This window comes from Fusarium solani, assembly GCF_023522795.1.
Source record: "Fusarium solani strain SB1 chromosome Unknown bctg00000008, whole genome shotgun sequence".
NCBI classification, from domain to species: domain Eukaryota; kingdom Fungi; phylum Ascomycota; class Sordariomycetes; order Hypocreales; family Nectriaceae; genus Fusarium; species Fusarium solani.
The window spans coordinates 1,119,446-1,139,174 of NW_027072148.1; the positions used below are offsets into that span (position 1 = coordinate 1,119,446).

Here is a 19,729-nt window from a genome sequence, read left to right on the forward strand (position 1 = left end):
GGGACCAAGCTCTGGGGCAATCTCTTCTTGGCCCCCCGGACGGGCTTTTCCCTGCACCGGGACCTAGGGGGTAAATGGAGCTGGTGCCCAAAGATTGGCTGATTTTGTTCGGGGACGTGGTACAGCAGCAAACCGATATAGCAGCAAGAGGATGCTTAGCAGATGACTGTATAGTTTCTAGCATGGCGAAGTCGCAAGGCTGATGCTTCGGTATTCGGTGGCCGTTTGTAGAGGAAAAGAAAGAGAGAGAGAAACAGAGCCAAGAAAGAGGTTCAATTCAGGTGCCGTTGTTCACTAATTTAAGACCCCATGCCGCGGGAATGGAACGGCATCCCCGTCACCTGGCTAGTGGGATTATTTCCGTTTTGTAGGGAACGCACTGACGTCAAAAAAGCTGATATCCATCCGATCCATTATTACCCATCTAGTCTCCTTTTTAGCTGCTGGCTGCCGGTGGTAGGGGAGATATTTACACCCAGAGAGGGGCACGTTGACGCGACCATAATTTTCACAGGCCAGAGCAGAGACGTATTACTTGAACAGACGACAATCCCATCCTCCTCTAGATGCCGAGCCCTGCCATCTCCATCGTCAGCCCTGTCGTTGCATGACATTGAGACTCGGCGGCTGTCATGAAGTTCGCAAAGGAGCTCGAGCGGGAAGCCGTGCCTGGTAAGAAACAGAACCCAACCCAACCCAAAACATGCCTTCCGTTGATCTTCCCACAACCGCCGCGCCGAGACACTGCAGGCCGTTTCGTTTCCAAAACGCTCGCTAACCCGACTCTCCGTCGCACAGAATGGCGCGTCAAGTACCTCAACTACAAGGCCGGCAAGAAGCACGTCAAGGCCCTCTCCAGGGCCCTCGCTCGCGCAAATGGAACACCGAGGACTGGGCCTCTGAGGGCAGGCACTTTCCTCTCGCCCATGACGCCTCGCCAACCCTTTAGCAAGTCGAGAAACTCGGGACGCGATACTGCCCATGGCACCGACGGCAATGGCTCCGCGACGATACCCGCGACCGCCTCTTCGGCCGCCACCAAAGCCATACCTACACCGCGAGGTCGCGAGCACGATTCCCTAACAGAAGCTGGAGATCACCGACATTATGGGAGCTTTGTCGAAACACCACCAGATCCATCGCCCATGGCTGAAGCACATGGGCATCACGAAGCACATGGACATCACGACTTTCAGCTTCCCGCGCCTGCTATGACGGTTGACGAACATGAGCGCCCACATGCGCATACCGCCGTGTCAGCCTCTGACCTCATGCGACGGAGCTTCAACCGCCTCGATCCCCGAAGGACATCCTCCACCAGCGTCGTCCCGACCGCCTCAACAATTGCGTCGCCCGTGATAAATAACCCTACCAAGCAGCCGATTGAAGTCAACCATGCCGATTCGCCATCCCACCTACGCCGGCTCTTTACCCACACATCCACCGCGAGGAGCGAGCGGAGGGTCGACATCAACATGCAGAACTTTGACCTCATGAAGGAGAAGGAGCGCGAGTTCTTTGATTTTCTCGACAAGGAGCTCGAAAAGGTCGAGGCGTTCTACAAGATGAAGGAAGAGCAGGCTGGTCACCGCCTCGACATCCTGAGGTTGCAGCTCCACGAGATGAGGAACCGGAGGATCCAGGAGATGGCCGAGGATCGCGAACGCGAGGACAAACCCCCAAAGAAGGGGAACCACGAGAACGGCAACGGCAAGCTCAACGGATGGGTCGACCCTATCAAGGCCAAGATCTTCCCCGTGGGACCGAACACCAAGGCCCTGCAGCGGATGGATCTAACGCCCAATGCAAACGGCGTCCTGCAGAGCGGCACCGACGCCGAAAGGGACTACATCCGCCGGCCGGACCATCACGAGGTCCCCTACCGCACGGCAAAGCGCAAGCTCAAGCTCGCACTGCAGGAGTTCTACCGCGGCCTGGAGCTGCTCAAGTCCTACGCTCTCCTGAACCGGACTGCCTTTCGGAAACTTAACAAGAAGTACGACAAGGCTATGAATGCCCGGCCGCCGTACCGATACCTCAACGAAAAGGTCAATCAGGCATGGTTCGTCAACAGCGATGTGCTTGAGGGTCATATCCGGACCGTTGAGGACTTGTACGCCCGGTACTTTGAGCGTGGCAACCACAAGCTGGCTGCTGGCAAGCTGCGCAGTCTCAACAAGAAGCCCGAAGACCAGTCCATTGGCATGTTCCAGAACGGACTCCTAATCGGCACCGGCGCCGTTTTTGCCATCCAGGGCCTCATCTACGGAGCTCAGCTGTTATACCACGAAGACCATGACGTGCGTGAGCAGACGAGCTACCTGATGCAAATCTACGGCGGTTACTTCCTCATGCTCTACCTCTTCTCCCTCTTCTGCATAGACTGTCTGCTCTGGAACCAGAACAAAGTCAACTATCCCTTCATTTTCGAATTTGACCAGCGGCATCATCTTGACTGGAGAGAGCTCGCCCAGTTCCCCAGCTTCTTCTTCCTCGTTCTCGGCCTCTTCATGTGGGTCAATTTCAGCAGATATGGCGACCCGTCCATGTACATTTACTATCCTGTCGTTCTCATCTTCTTCACCATTTGTGTTCTCTTCTTCCCTGGTCCGTTGATCTGGCACCGGAGTCGCAAGTGGTTTGCCTATTCTCATGTAAGTCTTGTAACTCAAATGGGAGAACAACACTAACATGCTGCAGTGGCGGTTGCTTTTAGCTGGTCTCTATCCCGTCGAATTTCGAGATTTCTTCCTTGGTGATATTTACTGCTCACTTACATACTCGTCAGCGGTATGTTCGCCCAACCCCCTTTACCCCTGAACCAGGCGACTGACAGCGTTAGAACATCGAACTCTTCTTTTGTCTCTACGCAAATCGTTGGGACGATCCCGTTCGGTGCAACTCCAGCCACTCCCGGCTCCTCGGTTTCCTGACGGCCCTCCCTCCCATTTGGCGTTTCCTCCAGTGTATTCGTCGTTATAAAGATACACGCAATGTCTTTCCTCACCTTGTCAACGGCGGCAAGTATACTGCTACCATTCTTGCTGCTGTAATGCTTTCACTTTACCGCCTCCATGACTCTCGAAGTCACTTGGCGCTTTTTATTACATTCTCAAGCATTAATAGCATCTATTGCTGTAAGTGATCTCCTACGCTCCTCATGACCATCGCTCACGTCAACAGCGTTCTGGGATCTGTTTATGGATTTCTCCCTCCTCCAACCCCAGTCCAAGCACTGGTGTCTCCGCGACATTCTCGCCCTCAAACGTCGATGGATGTACTACTTTATCATGGTGGTTGACCCCATTCTCCGTTTCGCCTGGATCTTTTACGCCATCTTCACACACAACACCCAGCACTCAACCATCGTCTCCTTCATGGTCGCCTTCATGGAAGTCACTCGACGAGGCATGTGGGCACTCTTCCGCGTCGAGAACGAGCACTGCGCAAACGTTTCTCAGTACAAGGCCTCCCGCGATGTGCCCCTGCCATACCGCATCGAGCCCCTCATGGACCGCGCCAGCACCGACGGCTCCGTTGCTGCCCAGCAGCCTCCAGCCACTGCTGGTGTCGCATCCTTCGAGGAGCCAACCCGCCAGCCTACGGCCGAGTCTACCGCCGTCTCGCTTGGTGCCGCCGAGCAGGGCATATCGCGCCGTAGGACGGAAGCGCCTGCTCCTCCGCGACGCACCTTCTCCCGTATCATGGCTGAGGCGCATAAGCAGGACTTCGTGAAGCGTCGCCGTCCTCTCGAACAGACCGAGGAAGAGAGGGCTGTTGAGCTGGGACAATCTGACGATGATGAGGACGATGGTGATGAGGTTGTCAGTTTGCTTGAGGCGACAGATGTTGAGGACAACAGGCCCCGCTCGTCTGGTCGTGGATATAGCCGAGGGGGTTGAAGATGAAGCGGCCTTGATTTCGCAGATTGGACTTTTTGCATGTTGTTCGTAGATTTAGCGGTTGGGAAAAGGCGATACCCCTAAACATACACTGTACATATATTCACATGAAACGGAAACGCTGGTACGGCCTTGATAAAAAATAAATCGTGTTTATATCTTGCCATAATTCAACCACCATCCGACATCCATACCGCCCTCTACTCCAACGTCCGATCTAACCACCTTCTACATCTAGGATATAACTATAACCAGTATCAAAGATTCCCATGTGATCTACACAAACTCAAACGCCTTCTATGATTACCCCATCTAGTTCCACTCGCCATCAATCTTCTCCCAGTTGTCCAAGAAACCCTTGAAGAACTTGACACCCAGACCGGGGTCCAGCGATCCGGTGGTGGCACGGACAGAGTGCATGCTAAGCTGGGGAAGACCGGCATCAGCGGCCCGGACACCCATCATGCTAGAGAGAGCAGGTCCGATGGTGCCACCGCTGCGAGAGTCGTTGCGGATCTGGAAGGTCTGAGTGCGGCAGTCGGCGAGCTGGCCAACACGCTGGAGGATGGCAGTGGACACGGCGTCGGTGGTCATGTGGCCATTGCTGTCACCGCAAATGACGATGCCGACGTTGAGCTCGGGGACGTGCTCAGAGAGGTACTTCTCGAGGAAGTTGGGGTTGCCGGCGTGAGTTACATCGGCAGACAGGAGGAAGGACTTGGCATAGGTCTGGCCGATGAGGCTAGGACCATAGGTGCCAGGGTTGAGGGCCTCGACAGCGCGCTCAACGACGAGAGGGAGGAAGTTACCCCGAGCACCCTGGCGGAGAAGAGAGCCAATCTCTTCGTCGTCAAAGAGCGCAACGAGCTTGATGCCACCCTCGTCGTGGTTCTCACTGGCAGCAAGAAGACCAGTAAGAGCAGCCCATGAGCAAAGCTTGTCGTCAATGCGACCAGCAAAGATGAACTCCCTATCTAGACCGCCAGTCTGGGCAGGCTGCGAGTCGTACAGCTCCAGCTCCCAGTTAACAATGGAGCTGTAGGACTGGATCCTGAGCTGCTTAGCAATCAACTCAACCAGCCGGGGAGGCTGGGTGTTGACGAAGGAACCAGCAGGACCCAGGGCCTCCGTCGAGGCACGCTGAGAGCTCTCAAGGCCGATGATGGGCACAGCCTGGGTCTCGGCATTGTTCTGGCCCATCATACCAACACCAAAGTGAGGCGCAAGAGTGGGAACCTTGGCGATGGGCCAGTCCAGCTTCACGAGTCTTGTGGTAGTCTTGCCCGTCTCCTCATCTCGCACAATGACCCTGCCACCGATGCTCAAATCTCGGTCCCACCAGGTCTGGTTGAGGGCTCCAGCATACGGCGCGACACCAAGCTGGACATATCCGGCCTTGACGGGCTTCGTGCTCACGGGCTTGAGCTTTGCGGTGAGGGCGTCGATGTGGCCGCCAATCATGGCGACACCATTGCCGGGTTGGTACGCTTTGCCGACGGTGAAGGCGATAAGAGAGCTACCATTTCGGGTAACCCAGTACTTGCCACCAGGTTGCACCTTATCGGCCCAGGAGTCGCGCGACGAGAGCTTGCGCAGTCAGTATCGTCCTTATCAATGGTCAGGGCATGCATGCACTCACCTGGGTGAAACCAAGCTGCTTGAGCTTCTCCTCAAAGTAATTTACGGTGTGGAAGATGGTTGGGTTCTCCTGAAGGAAGTCGCAAAAGGGCTTGGTGAAAGCCTCCGGCCGGATCTCAGCAATCTGGCACAGCCTACAGACCTGATCCTCAGCAAGATGCCAGTTGACCTGACCGAGTTCGCCAGGAGCCAGCTTGGCGATGCAGGACGAGCAGGCTCTGTTGTCTCTCGTGTCGCGACCCTCCATGTCAGCGAGCACAAAGTTCTTTGATCGTTGTCTGGGCTCGGGGCTCGACGAGGTCGAGCTCGCAGTGTTGTTTAGGGTGGTGGATGACGATAGCGCCTGCTGGCGAAGGGAGAGCGACGAAGCGCGCGCGCTCAGCATTTCGGGCGTAACTTTGGTCATCGTGATGAATCAAGCTGGGCGCAAGCCGTATGAAGAGATGGAGGTCTTATCGGGTAGTCGATGCGCAGCGCAAGAGTCAAAACTGGAGGAATTGGAGCTGTTGACGGAGTTGAGTTGCGAACGATGACGAGCTCGGAGGCTGAACGGAGGTCAGCTGGACGGCACGCGATAAGATAAGCTCCAGGTGCCAGGTGCCGGCTGACCTCCATCCATGCCAGGCACTTCCGCCAGGCACCTCCAGCCACAGGCACAGGCACAGGGGAAGTGTGTGCCTGACCAAGTGCCTGAAGATCACGTTCCGAAAAGCCATAGCTGGGCCGATAGGAAACAGGGTTTCCGTCGGCTGGAGTAACGTGGGATTGGACTGACTCGAGTTGGACGGCACAGTTGAGGCTGCAGCCGACTTTGACTTTACTTTCTTCTTTATTTAGATGAGCCACCGTTAACATGACTAGAGTGTACAATACTGCTGAGAGACGCCGGCATCTCGACCTCAACCTTGCTATGACACCCCCATCCCACAGCCATGGACCGGAAGAAACCACCCGTGCCAAGGCTAGTCACTAAAGCGCAACATGGTCTCGGGAGTCGTCGTGACACAGGCTTTGACCAAGCTGGGACTGCCCAGAAATCTCGCCGGTCTAGATTCAACTGTGCGTCATGTTGTGCCACTTGAGGGTCACTTCAGCCGCCCAAACTTTATTCTCAACAGCCGAACAAAGAATTTCACCACTTCAGAGACCATCGAGCGTGAGAAAGTTATTACTATTATTAAGGCTATTAATGCCGATCCGTGATGCCAATCCGTGACGCCGATCCCCGAGTACCACTACCTAGGTAACTATGCAAAGTCGTGACCCATTCATCATTACAATCCATACTACCAACCAATCGCCCGATATTCGTAAGCGATCAAGTCCCAATCCTATGGACTGTACTGCTCCCACTTGATCTTGGCGACATCATCGTAACACTTCGAGTCAAGTGCGAACTCGTGGCTCGAGTAAGATCCCTCAGGAACCTCCTCCAGCTCGGCACACTGGGGAACCAGGCGGATGGGAGCACAGCCATCGGGGATGTTGCGCTGAATCTCGTTGTTCTCGTCGATCGAGAGACGGGCCTGCTTGATGACGATAAAGTGCTTGCCCTGATAGTATTCCAGGCTCTCGTTACAGGCAACAAAGGTCTCGGGGAGCATGTAGGTGTAGGGATCGTCGAGAGCGTTCAGCTGAACACCTGGTGTGCCAGGGCCAAAGTTGAGTGAGGCGTCGTAGAGTTGCTTGTTCTCCTTGTTCTGCTGGATGGCCAGGCCGGCAGGAGTGAGGGGAGTGCCGCCGTCAGTGAGGACGGTGGCCTCGCCATCTTGTCGCTGGTCCTTTGTGCCATTTTGGTAGAAGACGCGGCCGTCCTGCTCAACCACACCGACCAGGCTCAGGCCGGCACCAACGTGAATGGTGGTGATTTCGTAGTTGTTGATAGGAGGGTCAAAGTCCTTTGAGTGGTCTGTGACATTGACGATGAGCTTGAAGCCCGTTGATGTTGAGCGGTCGGGGTAGCGAAGGTTTGTGACAATATGTGGCTCAACATATCCCTGTCTAGGGGCGAGAGGTGATGCGGCTGCGAGGCCGAGGAGGCCCAGGACAATTGTTGAGGAAATCATGATGTGTGTGTGATTGTATTGGGGGGGTGATGAGAGTGAAAGTTGAGAGGGGAGCAATGATCTAAGTGTGTATGTCTGTGGTGTCTGGGACTTGACGATATTGATGAGAGGGGACCTGGATCTTAAATGTTTCTTTGAGATGCTCTGAGGTAGGTACGTAGTGCAGGTGCAACCTCGGGGGTGGTGAAGGAGGATCCACCCCCGTTATGGTTATAGTCCCCGCTATGTTCTTCTTTCATGCTGGCTGCGCTTCATTTGTTGCGTCATGTGGTTCGATTAAACCTTTTTACCTCTCGTCTCCTCGAATAACGCATGCATTTCTGAGACCAACCCAGCCTCCGCTCCTCAACAACCAATCCTCCATTGCAGGCCGTTAGGGTGGTGGCGGTATCATGCCGAGTCTGGTCCAGTGCTGAACTGTGGGTTAGTACTTCTCCACAGTCTATTTTAGATGGACTCGGTTATTTTCTGGTGACTTCCCCTACGTGCTGAGGCCATCATGGCGTTATTTGCAGGTAGTCCATTACAAGATGCTTTGTTGAGGCTCTTCCGGCGGAATTTGCGGCGATTGAGAACCCCCTTTGACTTGCCATTGTGTAATTGATCCTCTGGGATAAACTTTGGTGATGCTACCGTGTTATTTTGGCTGGGTTACATGCTCCGAAGCCTCCCTTGGGTCCTCATCGAGCCGTTTTGACACTACCACGATCCGACAAGTGAGCTCCGGAGAGAATCCAGGCGGCGAGCTGAAGCAGCTCCACTATGCCGGGTGTGGATAGGGTGGATCCTCCCTTAGTGGGCCGATCGACCGCTGGCGCAGGAAGTCGCGGCCGGGTGGGTGGATCATGACCGGCCACCAGGGCAGCCACGGATGGCCTCGCGGCTGCCAGCGTATGGCTACAGGGATGCAAGCTGCGGGGAGTCCCCTGTGGAGCTCTGCACAGGCGATGTCGGGGCCCTGAAATACGAGGGGCCCTGCGCTAGAGCGGCTGCCATTTCGTCATCCTGTCCCGGCCGAGCCTTCCGCTGCACACCAACCACCGACCTACACCTGCCCGAAGATGGGGAATGGCAAGAGACAGCCATGAGCCGAGACTGCCCAGACCAGGCCATCCCGATCATGGATGGAATGGTGTTGACAACTGAAAAATTCTCCGTAGTCTGCTTTCTTTGTTGAACGGTTTTTCTTTGCCTGTTTCTCCTATCTAGATGATGCAACAAGCAAATGAATATCATCATGACAGACCCAATGATTGACGCAAATCAAGATTATGATGCACATCCCAACCCCGTTACAAAACAGAGGAAAAAAGGGAGCCAGAGAAGCACCAAATCCGGGGATCCCAGTGATCAACGGGTTCCTAAAATGTGCCCCCTTCGTCCCCTCAGAGCAATTGTTTCGTCACATGCTGCAAAAGCCATTGGCTTTTCTGGCCGGTGAAACCCAATTGTGTGGAACCAACCATCGTTTTAGCATCAAGTTGAAAAAGCCGACAGCGGGGATCCCGATCCGAACAAAGGGATGCTCCATGTATGATGATGAAGGATCGCACAGCAGCCCAGCCTCGATCATTTGCGAAATTGCGACTGACGCTTCCTCTGACAGGTTCTCCATGCATTACACGCAAGCTCGATCGCGTGGCATTGCAGCACGTTACGGCATGAGGCTTTGTTGAGCCACGGATCATGGTCGGTCAACGTCCATGACGTTCTGTCTCGGTTGTCGACAAACATTACGAAGATCTCCGGTTTCACATTCCTTGAGAATGATATCACAGAGGGACCCTGAACACCTCGCCTAGGTGTCATGGCGATGATCACTCGTTCAGCTGATTATATCATAAATGTGGTCCGATCCACTGGGTCACAGATATGAGATGACAGGACATTCATCCGAGCTCATGATCCCTCCATCGTGCGTGTTTCGGCATATCAACATGCTGGTGGTTAATGGGATAGTTTGACGAGCTTGTAGGATCTAAGGAGGATTCGATTCGATCCCTCATCCTCTAATATCCGTCAGTTAGAGACGCAATGAGCCATCCAAGCTTTGCTTGACAACTCGCCTGACCCATGTCGTTGTGTCGGTATCAAACTGGAAGGAATGTAAAAGACGGGCCTCGTGTCAGTCAGTCAGTCCGGTCCGAGCCGAACACTCTCGAAGCATGGTGTCTCAGATACACATAGCTTTCCACTGTTGCATGCCAACGAAATAGAGGGGGAAGCGGTCTAACCCACTTGAAGCCGTGAAGAATTAATTGCACATTTTCGTTTGCAATAGTCGGTGAGGTTGTGAGCCCTGAAAACACGCGGAACACCACAGCGAGTATGCACATTTGTTCTTGTCTCACGTTGGCTGTGCCTTAATCCAGTTCGCCGCAGCAGCAACCAACCGTCCAAGCATCGGCCTCACAAAACATCCAATTAACAGCAGTGCCCAGTTCTGAAAATAGACATCCGAGCCACACCAGGCACATCTTCACAGTTCGCATCGACCGCCCGCCCGTCCGCCTAGGCGCGAGGCAATCGCACTCAAGGTTCTCCCTCGGCCTGCATGCCACCCAACTCGGTTCCGCGGCCAATAAGCCTTGGCCAGTTTTCGGTCGGCCTCCCTTAGCGGACTTTATACACTTTTTTCAACCAACCGCACCGCCAACCAGAGGTGAATGGTATGATAATCTGCTCTCTGAGTGAGGGGTTCGGTTGGTCTGTTGGCTGCAGAGCAGACGCGCAGGAGGGGTGATCGAGTCCGTCATTGGAACCTGCCGACCGAGTTGTATGTGATAAGGCGCAATGGGAGCGCACCTTGGCATTGCGTTGACGCCATTGAGACAAGAAGGATCAGGCACTTTACTGAGGGGAGCAAGAGTTATAAAGTAAGCTCAAGACTCTGTCGTCTTGTTAGCTTTTCTTTTCGAAATATCCTCTCTCGAAGTCTCAGAAGCAACCTGGTTCATGAGCAGAAGACGATCCTCCTCCCATCACCAGTCCGAGTCCACAATGTCATCGCCTGTGGACTCGGGCTGTTCCCCAGATTGTAAGTCCTCGTCAGCTTGGAGTCATCATGTGGGGATGAAACACCGCTCACTAACACGGCCCCGGCTGTGAAATAGACTTTGGCGAAGACATTTTCCCTCTGATAGATCCTCATGAGGACCCTGTGGGGCAGTGGACGCAGTCTGGACTTTTGGCCCAGGGTGCAGATCCTTTTGGTTTCATGAACCAAGAAGGATTTCGTGAGATGAGTTCGGGCTCCATGCCGCAAATAGCCATGGACGATCCGATTCTCGGTGACGAGCCTCTTCCTCCAGCGACTGGAATGGATTCACATCTCGACAGTATCGACCCCGCTCTTTTGGTTCTACCAGCAACCACAGACTCGGGCTTTGATCCTTCTTTGGCGACCTCAAACGAAGTATTCCAAGGCTCAGCATCAGCTTCTGGCTCACAGGATGTGCACCCTGCTCTATAGAGCGGGAATCCGGTGCCCGTCCCCAGTGATGATGTTGACTCCTTGACTTACTCCGGCGAGGTCTTGATCAATGATCAAGCCCAAGCACACTCATTAACCTCGGATGACGATTCGTCTTCCGCTGACACGTCCAGTGGAAGCATCTCAGGAACAGAGAACGGCTATGGCCTGAGATACAGAGAAGATGCGATCATTCGTATGAGAAAAGACGAATGTGTGGAAGATGGAATATTCTTCTGCAACCGGGAGAACTGCACCAAACGGTATCGCAGTAACTCCAGGAGAACGTGGGCCCGCCTGCCACCGGCATACATCCATGTGCATGCTAACGAGAACCCAGAAAGCACCTTCGGTCTCATTATAAGCCCGTTCACTGTCTGTACTCTGGATGCGGATACAGGTGTGCTCAGAGGAAGGAAATGCTCAAGCATCTCATCTCTCGTCATTCTGTGGAAAAGCCATACTTACCCGTGCCCCGTGTGTCGTGAAGGATTCACACGCCAGGATAACCAGCGTCGACACTTGGACGAAATTCATGGTGGGAAGAGGAGGACGCGTTCATTGGAACTGCAGTAGCGTGTTGGCGGAATTGTTTGTTGGTTTAATGCTGTTAGCTGTTTAATGGTCACTCTTTTGTTCTTCTATACCTTTACTTCCCGTGACTCGTTCAAGGAGTGTGCAGTTTTCCAAGTGAAACAATCATTGGTTTTTGTGGCAGCATGCTTGTATTGGTTCTTGTCCATGTCTTTCCTCGCTATGGTGGCCTGTCTCGGCCAACAAAGGCCGCCATTTAACGACGACGTGGTAACACCAAGGGCAAAGCCGGATTAAGATAACTTCTTAAGACGATATAATGGTTTAGAGGTAGCGTAAGTACATTGCTTAATACATAAACACCATGGAAATCACGTAATGGTCGAAGAGAGACAATCTCCCACGTGAATTCACTCATACATGAATGCATATGTCGGCAATACACAACGATAATAGTGGCCAAATCGAAGGGCAATTCCAACCCGCAAATCGTATCTTTGGCATTATCACAATGTCACGCCTCCCTGAGATTCTCCATCGCTATCAGAAGACTCCTCGTCATCTTTCAAGCCTGCCTCGGTTGCTGGGGCGGTTTCTATCTATTGTCAGGTTCCTGATGAGCATGGGACATATACTGAACTTACCTTCATCTGTCTCGTACTCTCCGAGCGACTCATATTCGAAATCGGAAGAGTCAAACGACATGTCCTCGGACGTAGTAATGTTGGTTATCGAGTCCGGTTGTAAAACGACACTTGTCCGTTGAAGGGCGATATGATCTTGGAGCATGTTGCCGATGTCCCTACCTACCTTTCCCAAGAGGGCTCTCTGTTCTAGAAACCGAGGGTCTTCTTCCGCTTTGTGGAGGAGAATCGGGCGCCAGTTCGTGTATACTTTCTGGTGGGAGTCTGGTTCCACGTAGAAACCTGGGTGGTGTCTGAAGTAAAGCTTGCAGCAGAGACAAGCAAGCTTGCTGCAGGCTATGTAGCGGTCGTTCTCAACGAAGACACGATCATCTCTGTGGAAAAACTCCAACATCTGCAGTTCCGCGTGGACCCTTGATTGTATGTCGCCCCTGTCATACATGGTCCTCACTTTGGTTTCAAGTCCAGTCTGCTCATCTAGCCTCGTGAGGAACTCTTGAAACTCCTCAATCCTTGGGTCACCAGCACGGAGAATGCGCCTAGTAATCGAATGGAGAGTAGTTTGCACGTCGGGGGGGAGGGACGATGGCTGGTTGAGGAGCAGGAACCGAGTCCACACGATAGCTGCTGAGAAGTGTACCCAATCGACTGGCGTCCTCGACAAGCTGCTTCGGTACACGAATGCGCTCAGCCAAACGCCCTAAAAAATGCCTAATAGCTCGGAAAGATATAGCATGTTCAAGGGTTGCACTATCCTCACGGCTGAGGACCTGCAGTGTTGTCATTTGAGGATCCTCCCGAGCTCGATAAGCAGCATGGCATAAAGACAAGGTGTCCGCCGTGGTGTCGAACCGAAACTGGGGAAGCCAGCTCTTGAGCGCTTCAAGGTCTGGATATCAGTTAGCGTAATGCCTTTCGAAGTTCAATAGTTCCGATATCTAACCACTCGTCATAGTGCTCGACGCTGTAGTCGACAAGTAACTCTGGCATTTCCTCGTTGCATTCCGTAGTATGTTGCATTCCTTCTGGATCCTGGGAGTGCCAAACTGTACAGAATCCTCCGTCAGTCTATCCTCCAGCTCTTTTCTGTGCAGCTCGTCAAGTCCCTCGGCCCCTTGCAAACTGTCAAGAACACGATCCAAGAAATCAACAAGTCTCGATGTTGGAGTGACATTCCCGGCCACCCAGAACATGAAACAGTCAGGTTGGTCCTCGACAGCGATAGAAGTCGTCGTGTCGCCACCTTTCTTGTAGTCGCAGATGAAGCAGAGGTTCCTCAGAAGTCTGCGACGGGTGGCTTCCAAAGTCGATAAGTTGTAGTTTGTGGTGACATGAGGGCCTTCGGCTTTTCTGAGGATTGAAAAGAGGGCCAAGAACTCGAAGAATCGGGCTAGAATTCTTGAATAGGGACTCGTTCTGGATGTTAAAGGACTCATTTCTGCAGCCAAGTTGTTCGTTAAGACAGTTGAGATCATTGGTATCAGAGGGGAATTCCAAACTTGAAGTTACTCATCCGTGTCCAGATTATAAATACTTCTCCCCGATAACGTCCAAAGATATCTCTTCCATCGCGAGCATGAGCCTAATCCTCTTGCACTAGAGTTCACGTGTCTTGGTGCCTTATTTCCAGTTTCACTTTCCAGGATGGTTGGCCTCCCGCGTTAGGGGAACCGGGCTATGAATCATGGTGGTTGGAGCAACAGAGACGGGTCATTGGACAAACCTCAAGAGCGATTTTCGACAACGCTCACAAGGCAGATCATTTATGGCGTGAGATTGAAATAAGGCTGAAAGCATGATAGCGGTGATGGGGGCCCCAAACAAGAGAGGTCCTTCATCAATGTGTCATGGTTGCGAATGCGTGAACCTTGCTCAGCCCACCCTACAGCTGAAGGAGATAATAAAAAGAACCCCTATTGAGCATTGTTCGACTAGTAAAGAGAGCTTTATTGAATTATGTTTCTATGCAAGAATAATTCCTTTGTAACAATTATGCGCGTGACGATTGACTTGTTGTGTCGTTGTAGTCTTTGTGCTAAAGAACGAATGCAAAGTCCCTCGGGACCTCGCACAGTTCAAGTTGAGGCAGTTGGGGTTGAAAGCGGAGACAATGGATGCATGTGTGCGGCCCAACAACAGACCTCGCGATAAAGGTGGGTGGTCTTTGCAACCGTGGGCCTCGTCTTACGGGTTGTTTAAGACATATGCACGGTTTTAGAATGTGAAATATCTAGTCCAAACGATATCACTTGAAACAGAGAAACAAATGTTTTCTTGTTTATCGACTTCAGCTGGCCGGGTTCATCTTGTCCTATCCTCCATTCAGCTTGTCAATGTCTCAACTAGGTAGCGGGTTGCGATACAAAAGCGGGTCCAGTGTCCAAAACCACTGGGCACCGAGCACTGTAACAGCCCGAGCTCCATGTTTTTTTGGTCGCGCTAAAATGCGGGGCAGATGCCACTGTCGCAGAACATTTACAGGGGCTGGTTGGGCTTCGCGAGGTGCCAGGCAAGAATTTCCAGGCGATTTGGCGCGACGCGCTGTCTTGCAGCAGCAGCTCGTGCTCGCCCATCCAGGCGGGCCCCTCGGGCGGGCTCCACTAAAATTTGGTTAGCAGATGCACCTGCTGCATCCACCGTTTTGCGAATGGATGGGAAAATCAACGGCGACGGAAACAAAATCCGAGAGCTCCCCTCACTTTATCTCCAGCCCAAAACATCCACATTCCATCCATTTCATCATCGCCCTCCCTGGGTCTCGTCTCGCCTCGTCTCGTCCAGTCGCTCGACTCTGGCTGCTCGCCGCTGCCAGCTTCGCCCGTCATGCTGTCGCTGGACCGACTTCCCAATGAGGTGCTGCACAGTATCGCCTCTTTCCTCCACAAGAAGTACGACCTAGCTGCCCTATCGCGCGTCAACCGACACTGCTATCACATTGCGAGCCCCATTCTCTGGAAGCGCGAGGTCAAGTCGGACAGGCCGGGCGCACTACATTGGGCCGTGGAGCATGAAGACATCGATCTATTGCGCCGCGCCCTCGAGGCCGGTGTTGACCCCTCGCGTCTAGCCTATGCTCACAGGCCCAAGCCACGAATCGATTCGCGTCACAAGTGGTGGAACTATCACAGCTCATATTACGACGATCCCGAATGGCGCGTCGACGACGACGACGAGTCTGTCGACCTGGACCCATCCTATGTACTACACGACACCTGCGATTGTTTCGAGAGCGGCTGTGACGATGGAATCTTTAGCGACTGTCGATGGGAAGCTATCCATGTCGCCGCTAGCAAAGGGCGTATCGACATGATCGAGGTGCTGCTCGACAAGGGCGCATATATCGAGGCATCCTCCTGGGGACTCTGCCTCTGCCGTCCTCACCTTCCCATGGAGGCCTTTAGCGACTCGCAAGATATCGAAGAGGAAGAGCTTGAGGATCTGCATGGTGGAAACTGGACACCTCTGCATGTTGCCATATGCCACGGCCAGTTCGAGACCGCCAAGTTTCTGCTAAGCCGCGGGGCTTCCACTGTCATTTACCAGGGTATCGATTTCGAGCTTGACCCCAACGTCTGGCGAGATGAAGATGCTGCCCATGATTCAAGCCGGTTCCGACTCACCGCGATGCACCATGCTGCCAAGCACGACATGCTTGACCTGCTGCGGTTCCTCGTGGAAGGAAAGCTTCAGGAAAACATTGATGCAGAAGGCCCTTTCATGGGAACACCCCTGTTCCAGGCCATTTGGTATGGACACTGGGACACAGCGGTTCCATATCTCATTGAGAAAGGCGCCAATATTGACACCAGGCTCATCGAGACGGGATTGACACCGCTTATGATGGCGTGTTTCTCGCGCCGGTTTGACGATGCTGCCAAGCTCATCGACCTGGGTGCAGACGTCAACACGGTCTCAAGGCACCGGTTCAGCATTCTTCATCTGATTCTCGGACCTGGCCAAGTCAGACCTGACGAGTTTGCCGATCCTTACGATCCTCCGAAGCCCACCAGCAAGATCACCGAGATCGAGATCATCCAAAAGTTCATCGACAAGAAGTTCGATGTAAACGCCCGTGACTCCCTCTTGGGGATGACGCCCCTGATGCATGCGAGCTCGAGCTGTAACACGGATGCTATGAAGGCGTTAATCGACAGCGGAGCTGACGTTAACGCCTTGGATCATGAGGGACTGAGCGCCCTTTCTCGAGTCGGTGAAATGGCTGAAGGATCCGCTATTCTTGGACTATGCGACGCCGGAGAGATGCTTCTCGACGCGGGGGCATCGATGAAAGACTCAACGGAAGACCTGACACCTCTGAACATCATCTGCGCCCGGCGCTGCGAGCCCTACTTCAGTCGTGATTGGGACCACCAGCACGCCAATTTCGCCGCGCTCCTCATTGAGCGTGGCGCTGATCCAAACGACAAGGGCGTAACCCTGCACCGCCCATTCACCGAGGCCGTTGTGAACGGCAACTTGAGTCTTGCCCAAGCAATTCTTGAGAATGGCGGCCGGCCGGAGAAGGGTGACCTTGAGGATCTGCTTGACAAGTCAGTACAGGACCCGTATGACGACGGGAAAACCGAGTTTATACTGAGCATGGATTATGCCCAGTATGGCATCACAAGGCCTTCGGATGCCTTCCTGGTGCGCCTCCTCAAGCTGTCACTGGAGGAGCAACTCTGGACGCGGGCTGCTGATCTGATGAAGGCGGTGCCCACGCCGAGGGAAATGCGAAAGGGGCTGATCTTCCGCTGCTTGAAGGACCAGTCACCAACCGCGGATGAGCCTTCTGCGCTTATCCAGGTGCTACTAGATCAAGGGCAAGACCCCAATGAGCTTTTCGAGGACGAGCCGCCGCTGTATTACAGTCTCAAGTCAGGTTCCTTCTGGCGCACAACTCCGGTGCTGGTCAACGGTGGAGCGGACGTTCACATGGCCACCAAAGCCATGCCTGACGGTGCATTCATGTACACCATCACTCATGGCTACCAGCCGCAAACCGTACAGATACTATCGAAACACCCGAATGTGTTGCGTGATAAACCAGAGCGGCTGCATCGGGAGTGCTGGTCATCTATGATCCGTTGGGTGCCCGGCATCTTGAAACCCACGAGGGCTCGCTATGTGCGAGCCATCGAGCCCAAGTTGAACTGGACCTTTGCAAGCCGACTGATCACAGCAGGTCTAAGAACCGATGTGAAGACGCTAGATGACGTGGACGTCAAAGAAGTTGTGGAACTGGCGATTCCCAAAGGGGTTCCGATGGGAGTTGAGGGACGCAAAGTGCTGGACGCACTTGATATTCCCTATGTGGAACCGACGATTCAGTCTGAAGACGAAGAAGATGAAGATGATATAGAAGAAGACTATGAAGCTGGGGGAAGCGACGTGAGCGAGGACATTGATGACGACTCGAGTCTATCGGAAATGGATGATGGATATGACGGCTTCGGGCTGTTCCCGCCATACCCTGAAGACTCTGATGAGGATGAAGACTCGGAAGGGGGATGGCAGGACGATGACGGGGAGAGTGACTTTGATGACGATGACGACGACGGGTTGATGCCGATTCCCGTACCCTTACTATTTGGATTCCTTATGTGAGGAGCGAAGAGGGAAGATTGATCATGTATGGATATGAATGTTCTGTTTGCGGCGGCCTGGCATGGCCTTGGGTTGGCGCTATATGGGATATACAGTATGGGGGACATCTATCTATAGGTATGAAGGGACGGGAACCGGAACCCTGGGACAGGCTGGACGGACAGGGATTTCACGACATGAATAAATGTGGTAATGCTTCTGTGGAGTTGACGACATGATGAAGTTGAGGTCTAAGGTTGTGCAGAGGTGAGGTGAGCGCGTATGGATGTAGGTGAGGTTTCGGTGTAAGATGGGTGGTTAGGTGAGTTGTACAAGTCCAAGAGTTGATGTTCCTGTCCGACAACCTCTCTCAGAGACTACATGGAACGATGCTTGAGCTGGAAGAGTGATCGAGACAAGTTCTCATGGACAATGGAAGATCTACGACAAGTTCATGATGGTCAGAGTTGCACCAGGACAATAACCCCCGAGAGGTCGGCTTCTCCCTCCGATGGACGATTACGCTCAGTCGGAGATGTCACGGTGTTGCGGGACGAGGAATAGAGAAGCAAGGAAAAGAACCCTGAGGGCCAGACGCCGCCCGGCCGAGGGCGCCTAAAGAGGGATATGGACATGGATCTCATCTCATCGACTTGAGGGGAGATGGGATCCAATGCGGGGGAGGGACGAACTGGCGCGTGGAGGCGGAGGGCGGAGGTGGAGGCCGGTAGGCGAAATTGGCTATGTTTGGTAACAGTAGCCCAGGTGAGTGAGACGGACGACGGGTGGACTACCGAGACTTGGCTCTTTGTGCATGACTTGTTGCTGTAGCGTCGAGTTGATGGTGCTGCGACACGGCACGCGAGTCGTCGCCCGGAGATGAAAGTGCGAGAGAGAGCTTTCCCCCGCACCGGAGGCCGGGGATCTCGGGGCTTGGCTGGGCGAGAAACGGCCGGATGGCGGGACTCCGAATAGCGATGGATGGTGGATAGCACATTAGGATTAGGGGGAAAGGGCCGATGCGAAGGAGTAATGGTATGATGGCTTGGACTTGAGGCGTTTTCACATTCTGGTGCTCGCTCGTAGGCTGCTCGGAGAACGAAGGATGAGGCGAGGAGGTATGGATATCCATGGACTCACGGGCAAGAATGGTTTGACATGTCTGTTACCCCTGCGACTACGTACGTGACCGGTCTACGATGTGAGTTTTGAGCGATATAATTTCACAAATGGCCATCGTAGATTGAGCGAGATATCTCAGTGAGGCTGGAGTGGAGGTGGCAGAGAAAATCGGTCCATGTGCTCGTGTTGCATCAAATCTTTCCAGGGGAAAGACAGGAATCTAGACCTGCTTCTGCGTGTCCCAGGCATGGATGATTATGCCATTGATATCCAAGATTCCCACAATTGGAAGCTCCTCTGCTCCGTAATTTCATCTTCGAGGTCCATCGCCGTGGAGCCAAGTGTGTGTCAAAAGCAGGCCACGATTACCATCTGTATCTCCACTTACACCGCTGACAACCTTACGGAGAGCTTGATGTCTGTCGGACTTGAGTTGCCAGAGCCTTGCATGGCGAGGCTTCTCCAACGGAAGTCATTATTGTCATTTTGGAGAAGGCAAGACCCCGAATTACTATGAATCGCCGTAGAGAGTGGTCAATTGGGTGTTGCTTGATGGAAATCTTGTCCGTATGGATGGACGGCACGGAGATGTTGACCGTAGCTGCCGTGCCCGAGAGGTGAAGCTTCTCAAGCTGGGCCTGCCTGATGCTGTCAACCCCGCTCCTAGGTCCGAAATAGGTAAACCCCACCGACAGAGTCGAGGCACGTGATTGGCCAGAGCATATTCTCCCCTGTACCCACCATCCGCCATGATTCGCTCTCTTG

The 19,729-nt window shown here is 53.4% G+C and overlaps 8 protein-coding genes across 8 annotated transcripts; 3 read left to right on the forward strand and 5 right to left on the reverse strand.

Annotated features, from left to right (window-relative positions):
• Positions 1–632: 632 nt before the first annotated feature.
• On the forward strand, positions 633–3,902 carry MRS44_012409 (uncharacterized protein; the record flags this gene model as incomplete). The annotated part of the gene is made up of 4 exons (XM_065618791.1): positions 633–2,654; positions 2,701–2,790; positions 2,843–3,137; positions 3,184–3,902. 4 exons carry the CDS (start codon positions 633–635, stop codon positions 3,900–3,902), a joined length of 3,126 nt encoding a protein of 1,041 aa, XP_065474863.1.
• Positions 3,903–4,214: 312 nt separating this feature from the next.
• On the reverse strand, positions 4,215–5,925 carry MRS44_012410 (uncharacterized protein; the record flags this gene model as incomplete). Its single annotated transcript, XM_046272106.2, has 2 exons — positions 4,215–5,489; positions 5,542–5,925. The coding sequence occupies 2 exons, from the start codon at positions 5,923–5,925 to the stop codon at positions 4,215–4,217; spliced, it is 1,659 nt and encodes a 552-aa protein (XP_046133138.2).
• A 17-nt stretch (positions 5,926–5,942) lies between these two features.
• Positions 5,943–6,395, reverse strand: MRS44_012411 (uncharacterized protein; the record flags this gene model as incomplete). Its single annotated transcript, XM_065618792.1, has 1 exon — positions 5,943–6,395. One exon carries the CDS (start codon positions 6,393–6,395, stop codon positions 5,943–5,945), a length of 453 nt encoding a protein of 150 aa, XP_065474864.1.
• Positions 6,396–6,871: 476 nt separating this feature from the next.
• Positions 6,872–7,606, reverse strand: MRS44_012412 (uncharacterized protein; the record flags this gene model as incomplete). Its single annotated transcript, XM_046276150.2, has 1 exon — positions 6,872–7,606. One exon carries the CDS (start codon positions 7,604–7,606, stop codon positions 6,872–6,874), a length of 735 nt encoding a protein of 244 aa, XP_046133137.2.
• A 3,000-nt stretch (positions 7,607–10,606) lies between these two features.
• Positions 10,607–11,654, forward strand: MRS44_012413 (uncharacterized protein; the record flags this gene model as incomplete). The annotated part of the gene is made up of 3 exons (XM_065618793.1): positions 10,607–10,643; positions 10,750–11,021; positions 11,079–11,654. 3 exons carry the CDS (start codon positions 10,607–10,609, stop codon positions 11,652–11,654), a joined length of 885 nt encoding a protein of 294 aa, XP_065474865.1.
• Positions 11,655–12,118: 464 nt separating this feature from the next.
• MRS44_012414 (uncharacterized protein) lies at positions 12,119–12,698 on the reverse strand (the record flags this gene model as incomplete). Its single annotated transcript, XM_065618794.1, has 2 exons — positions 12,119–12,207; positions 12,257–12,698. The coding sequence occupies 2 exons, from the start codon at positions 12,696–12,698 to the stop codon at positions 12,119–12,121; spliced, it is 531 nt and encodes a 176-aa protein (XP_065474866.1).
• Positions 12,699–12,795: 97 nt separating this feature from the next.
• Positions 12,796–13,692, reverse strand: MRS44_012415 (uncharacterized protein; the record flags this gene model as incomplete). The annotated part of the gene is made up of 2 exons (XM_046279464.2): positions 12,796–13,145; positions 13,200–13,692. 2 exons carry the CDS (start codon positions 13,690–13,692, stop codon positions 12,796–12,798), a joined length of 843 nt encoding a protein of 280 aa, XP_046133135.2.
• Positions 13,693–15,079: 1,387 nt separating this feature from the next.
• MRS44_012416 (uncharacterized protein) lies at positions 15,080–17,863 on the forward strand (the record flags this gene model as incomplete). The annotated part of the gene is made up of 1 exon (XM_046269497.2): positions 15,080–17,863. The coding sequence occupies one exon, from the start codon at positions 15,080–15,082 to the stop codon at positions 17,861–17,863; it is 2,784 nt and encodes a 927-aa protein (XP_046133134.1).
• Between the last annotated feature and the right edge of the window lie 1,866 nt (positions 17,864–19,729).